Source organism: Hyperoodon ampullatus (genome assembly GCF_949752795.1).
Source record: "Hyperoodon ampullatus genome assembly, chromosome: 2".
Lineage (NCBI taxonomy): Eukaryota > Metazoa > Chordata > Mammalia > Artiodactyla > Ziphiidae > Hyperoodon > Hyperoodon ampullatus.
The window spans coordinates 69016884-69022883 of NC_136915.1; the positions used below are offsets into that span (position 1 = coordinate 69016884).

A 6000-nucleotide genomic window follows, 5' to 3' on the forward strand; every position below is an offset into this window, starting at 1 on the left:
CGGGCCTAGCCGCTCCACGGCATGTGGGATCTTCCCGGACCGGGGCACAAACCCATGTCCCCTGCGTCGGCAGGCGGACTCTCAACCACTGCGCCACCAGGGGAGCCCTGGACAATCTTTTTCTAAGGGAACGAGGAGGTGTGGAGGAAGCCTGGGAAGTTGTACGTCTAAGGAAGCCTCTGTTATAGAACCACAACTCATTTCATTGTTAGAGACTTTTAACTTTTAGAGTGGGGCAAACGTCGTATAAGAAACACCAGCCTCAAGTCATAAGTGGGGCACAACCAGGGGTTATTTACTGCATTTTTCTATGAAAAGGGAAATGGAACTAAAATTGCTGAGTGCCAGCAAAAGGCCAAACTCTGTATTATAATAAATGTTTTATACTCATTTTGTCACTGAATCATCACAACAATTCTATGAGGTAGAGTACTTAGTGAAATAGATATCCATTTTACAATTGAAAAAAATCTCAAGAGGTAACTTAACAATGTTACACAGTAAGTCAACGGTGGAGAAGTCCCAATTTCTACACACCTCCTTGGCAGTTACTACAAGTGGTAATCACCAAAGATGGGTGATGGGCTCATTAGAGTTCATCACGTTATTCTTTCAATTCTGAGTATGCTTGAAATTATCCATGATAAAAATTAAACAGAAAATGAAACTTTTGGTGACTGGAATTCTTCTAAAAGGGTGTTGATGTGGAACTAAACCAAGTGCCTCAAGCTTCATTATAATTAGAAAACTGGAAAGGATAAGCATATCCAACGACTTGAATCCAATATGTATCACTTAAGTCCTAAACATATAACAGTTCCCATATACCAAATGTATTTCCTAGGATTCCTAGGTTTCCCTTTTCTCATCTGTAAATGCAAACACCCACCACAAAGCATATTGGGATTAAATATAAAAATGCTCAACAAAAAAGGTATACAATTATATATTTCCTGACTTTATAGCTTTGGTCACTCTAACCTATCTTAATCATCTTTCACTTTCTCAAAAGCTTATTCGAATCTTTGATCTAATTAAAATCTTATTTCTTTCCTGAAAGTTTTCCTCATCACACCTGAGAACTGCTTTTCCACCCTTCAGCTTTAAAGCAATCAGCATTTGAACTGTTCCTTTGGAAATTTAACATACTCCTAGGCATTGATGTTATGAGGAAAATATTTCTGGTCCAAGGAAAGAGTTAACAGTAATGAAAGAAAATGGTTTAGGCTGGTAATACCTTCTGCAGTTAGCTTTTATAAACACTGAGTTTGCAAAGCAGCACTCCTTGAACTCCAAGGAACTTCTGCACAGAAAAAGGATATTTATTTATACCTCCCTATCCACTGAATAGTTCTAAAAATATCCAACTGAAAATAAAATTGATCCTTAGTTCACTCAGAAGAACCAGTTAACACCATCTCAAAAATTCAGAACCAATACGAAAACATTAGAGAAGAACTTTTAGAAAAAAATACTAACACAGATTTAATCAATTCTCCAAGATCAATAGAAAACATACACTTCCTAGGTCACTTCACAGAATTTAAGAGAAACAGTAATTCCTAAAATCCAATCTCTAACTATATAAAATTCTTATGAGACTAGTAGAATTAAGTGTAGGTAACTTCTTTCATTTTCAATTTACAATAAAAATTCAAGCTTTCCATTTGGACCCTCCCTGCTTCTCAAATGAGTAAATATTTTTTGTGCTTTCAATGTTTTAGCATTTTCCATCTTTCTTCATCAATTATTCCTAGAATCCAAGAATTTTGGAGTTGAAAGGAAATTTGAGATTATTCAGTCATACCACCTGATTTTAGAGGTTAAAACGACAAGAACAAAACCACAAACAACAACACACAAAAAGCTGATTTTCAGAAGTAATTACCTAAATGCCCAAAATGACTATCTCCTAATTTTCAGTCTACATGCTTCCTTAGGCTTTGGGGTCCAACCGTGATTTGGGGTCAGTGGTAATTCTGGTTTTACTGCTTTGTGTCCTTGCCAAATTTTCTTAAGCATTTTGTGCCTCATTCATCTTCTGTGTACAAAAGAGATAAATAGTTTCTACACTTACCCTGTAGAATAGTTGTGAGAATTAAATGAATTAATATAAATATGCTTAGCACAGAGCCTAATATGTAGCATATAAATTGCCAGTTACTATGAACAAATCAGCACACTTTAATTCAACTATAAAGCAGGTTCACAAGACTTCAAATATTCAATTTAAAAAATGTAACAGGTTTTTAGTTGTACTGGCCAAAGATATACACTTTGAAAGAACATAATTATTTTCAGAACAAAATTTCATTACTGCTTTAATTCATTAAAGGTATCTGTTGATTCAATTCAATAAATAATGAGTACCTACTATGGGCAAGGTCCTAATGGATTCAATTCCTATGCACCAGAAATGTGAAGAGGCTAGAAATACTACTAGCCCACCCCTTTATTAAGCACTGTCCCCTCTTTACAGCCCAGAAATCTTTGCTTATTATCATAATCAAGCTTTGCTCTCCCATCTCAAAATGTGTTAGAAAAACAAAAACAACCAAACTACCCCCTCCCACCCCGCACACACTCAAATGCTAGTTTTCACTGAAGAGATTAATGGTAAGTAAAAAGTCAACAGTTCTATTTTATAAATTTTTCATTGCATTCAAACATAATACAGTCTGAATTACTTTCACAATTATCAAGAAAGAGATTTCAAGAATTGAGTACTTAACGACTAATTTAATAGTTTTTTAGAGGGGAAGTGATGAGGATTGATATTCTTGCATAACCTGTTATCTACCACTATACTTAGTCTCAGTCTCTGATTCACTTCTATCTTCTTATAACCTTAAGGGGAAAAAAGTAGATAGATATAGCTCAACTTTCCAGTGTTTCAAAGACAGAACTTGTTATCAGTGTGATCACTAAATATCTAATCAAAGAGTTTCAACATCACCCTCTGCAGTTACAGTGTGAAATACCCAAATATAAATTTCTAAAGTACACAGGTTGGAAACCCTAAACTAGAGAAGCAGTCTGGTGCCCCTGTGCTAGATTTAGCTCACAGAATATTATAAAAATCTGGAAATTTCACAGTAAAAAAATAAGCTACTAGAATTCTCTGGAAAAAAGACTGAGCAACTCGGCCTCAATTGCCTGATGGCAACAATCAGCTAGAGTAAATGCTACTAGCATTTACTAGATAGGGACCAGGGATCCTAATCATTTGTTCTGCTTTCCTGCATAACAAAGAACTATCCAGCTGAAATGCCAATAGCTTCCCAAGCAGTATGCAGCTCTTTGAAGGCAAGAAGCTGTTCTTATACCTCTTCCTTCCAAAGAACACAGCACAATACTCTAGACAAAGAAAAGAAACTTAAGGTTAGATGGAGATTTTGGAAATATAATTCAGTATCCATTTAATATAGATAAGGAAAAAAGTATTTCAGGGATTAACCTAATTTGTCCCTTCAGCCCAAGCACTTTTCCCTATACTCCACTTACATAATCAGACAAGCAGCTCTACAACCAAAATACGGAGGCATTCTCAAATGTAACCAGAAGGGGCAATTCAACTCAAATGCTAAATATGAGAATCTCAAATTTAAGATCAATTCTGTAGAAACAATCTAATTACAGCAAAGACACTTGTAAATTATATTACAGAAAGGGCACTGGGGCAGCTATTGGCATATAAACAGAGGACAAGAAATTCATAGTTTGAGGACAATTTCTATACTTAAAAAAGCAGTCTAAATAAGAAAATTGTCTTCAGAAGTTGTATCCACCTGTACCTTTTCTCACCTCATTTTCCACCCTCCTTCCCCCACCCAACCCTATCCTCCAGTGACTTCACTCTTAGGTTCTTGTCATCCCCGAAACCCCCATACCTTTGCACATGCTGCTTCTTTCTCCACTGGTCAAACTCTCACTCATTCTTTAATGCCTTGCTTGAAATATCAGTCCTTTACTTTGGCAGTTAGGTACCCCAATCCCTGGTGTTATGTACAGTACCTGATTCATAGAACTCTAAAATGTTTACAGAACAAATGGATGAATGAACAGTGCCCATATTTTGTCTACTGTTTGAAAGCGTTAATCAGATACTTCTATTCTTTTGTCTTTGGTTCCTTGACCATCACAGCTTCATAGAAGGCAGAAACCCAATTAACACATTTAAAAGGCTCCAGGATTTATGTACAGTGTGTGTCACAAATTAATTCAATATGCTGGTTGATAAAATAATTCAGGTGAGTCTTCCAATCCAATCTAATAAAACCCTTCTAACAGAGTTCCTGTCATTATATAAATGTTTCAGTCACTATTCTAAACATGTTCAGAAGCAGTAAATAAGAATTAGGTGAATAAATCGCAGAATTAGGGTTAATGATGACCTTCTGTTGACTCCTTGGAAATTTTCTGATTAAATACAAGTACAGGTACATTTTGTTAAATAATGTGTTCACATTATAAAAATATGAGCGCTTTGCTACATCACTACAGATTTTATGGATTTTGACTCAAATGATCCTTTAATCCAACCGGGGAGTGAAAAATAAGTTAACGAAGTGAACTCCTAATGTAATCAAAATATACCACAAAATTGGATTCTGATTACCATGAGCTTAACACTGTACTCTAAAAATGTCTAGCATCTAACACGCATCGTGTCATAACGAAAATATGATTCTTACTTTTACTTAGACACAAGTCCATACCAACATCACACGTTTTAAAATTACATTAAGGGACTATCTAATAAAGATAAAGTTCAAATAAAATCCTGAAATATAATTTTTTTTTTTTTACAGCTTTTGTTTGGGAAAGTGGTGCCTTGAGGGCAAATGTACGCACCTACGTAATACAAAGAGGTCTGGTCAGTTTACGACTCTGAACTGAGAGGCAGATTCAAATTGAAACTTAGGGTATAATGGCCCTGAAGCCATTTTGAGAAGAGGGAAGGAACCGTAGAACACGCGTAAATCCCGCCCTGAAAAGGGATTCCAACCCGGAATACGAGTGCTCTCCTCTAATTCTCTTCCTTGAAGGTGTGAAAGTGTATGGTACCGAAAGATTAACTGCGGGAGAGCTCAAACGGGTTGGAAGCTCTAAAGACTGCTTTAATGACAGATCCCTTCCCTTACCAAGGCTCCTGCGGACAGACCCTAGTCCTTTCCCAAACTCATTACTAGAAGCTTCCATACTATTGTGTAAAACTACGCGCGCTTTACCCCATGGAAGAGGATGTTCACTCCGAGGAAAAATGCTAACACCTTGGAGAAAAAAGCGCGAGCACCGCAGAAACGGGAGAAAAATCTAAAGCCATCTTCGCGTAGCACACGTTGGGGTTCAAAGTGGCTTAGACACCAAGAACACAAAACCGAGTTCCAGCCTCCATTCGGTATTACTAACGCGGGGAAACGTGAGTCTCGTCACATTTCAGAGGGCGGAAGGGCACTTCTTTCCTCTTCCTCATGCGCGAAGAAGTAGCGGCCTACTCAGCCAGCGGCCAATTACCGTGAGCTGTCGGGGTCTCGCCGCGCGGTCCTGACTTACCTGTCGGGCTCTCTGCAGCGCATCTTTGAAAGCATCGTTAACTCCTCCACCACCACCGCCGCCGCCTCCACCACCAGCTGAGCCAGAGGAGGGTGGAGGCACTGTTGAATAATCTGCCATGCCTACTCTACAGTGGCCGCTACCGCTTCTTCGCAGGGACCTCTCAGCCAACTGCTAAGAAAGAAAGAAAATGGCGGCCGTCGAGGCTGTATCACATTCTTGTGCGACCATCGTGCCGTAGAGGGGCGGAGTCTGAAAGAAGAAAATCTCGCGATGTTTTGAAGCAACGCGCTGGTGTGGAGGTGGGGCTGAAAAAAGACAGGCAGCGAGATATCGCGAGAATTGTCTTTAGATTTCGCGAGAATGGGATTTCTATTGGCGCCTCCTCTATGTGCGTTCGTGGGTTGAGGTGGTGCGGTTATCCCTCTGGGTTAGTGGATAAGA

General features: G+C 38.5%; 1 protein-coding gene across 5 annotated transcripts in view; it reads right to left on the reverse strand.

Moving 5' to 3' along the window:
• The window catches only part of FUBP1 (far upstream element binding protein 1), a gene marked incomplete at its 3' end in the record, with an annotated part of 34346 nt that extends 28589 nt beyond the window's left edge, over positions 1-5757 (reverse strand). For all 5 annotated transcript variants that reach the window (XM_079726226.1, XM_079726227.1, XM_079726229.1 and 2 more), the window contains exon 1: positions 5557-5757. In XM_079726226.1, the coding sequence (XP_079582352.1) occupies positions 5557-5676 (120 nt within the window). In that variant the 5' untranslated portion in view covers positions 5677-5757. The remainder of the gene's footprint in view (positions 1-5556) is intronic.
• Between the last annotated feature and the right edge of the window lie 243 nt (positions 5758-6000).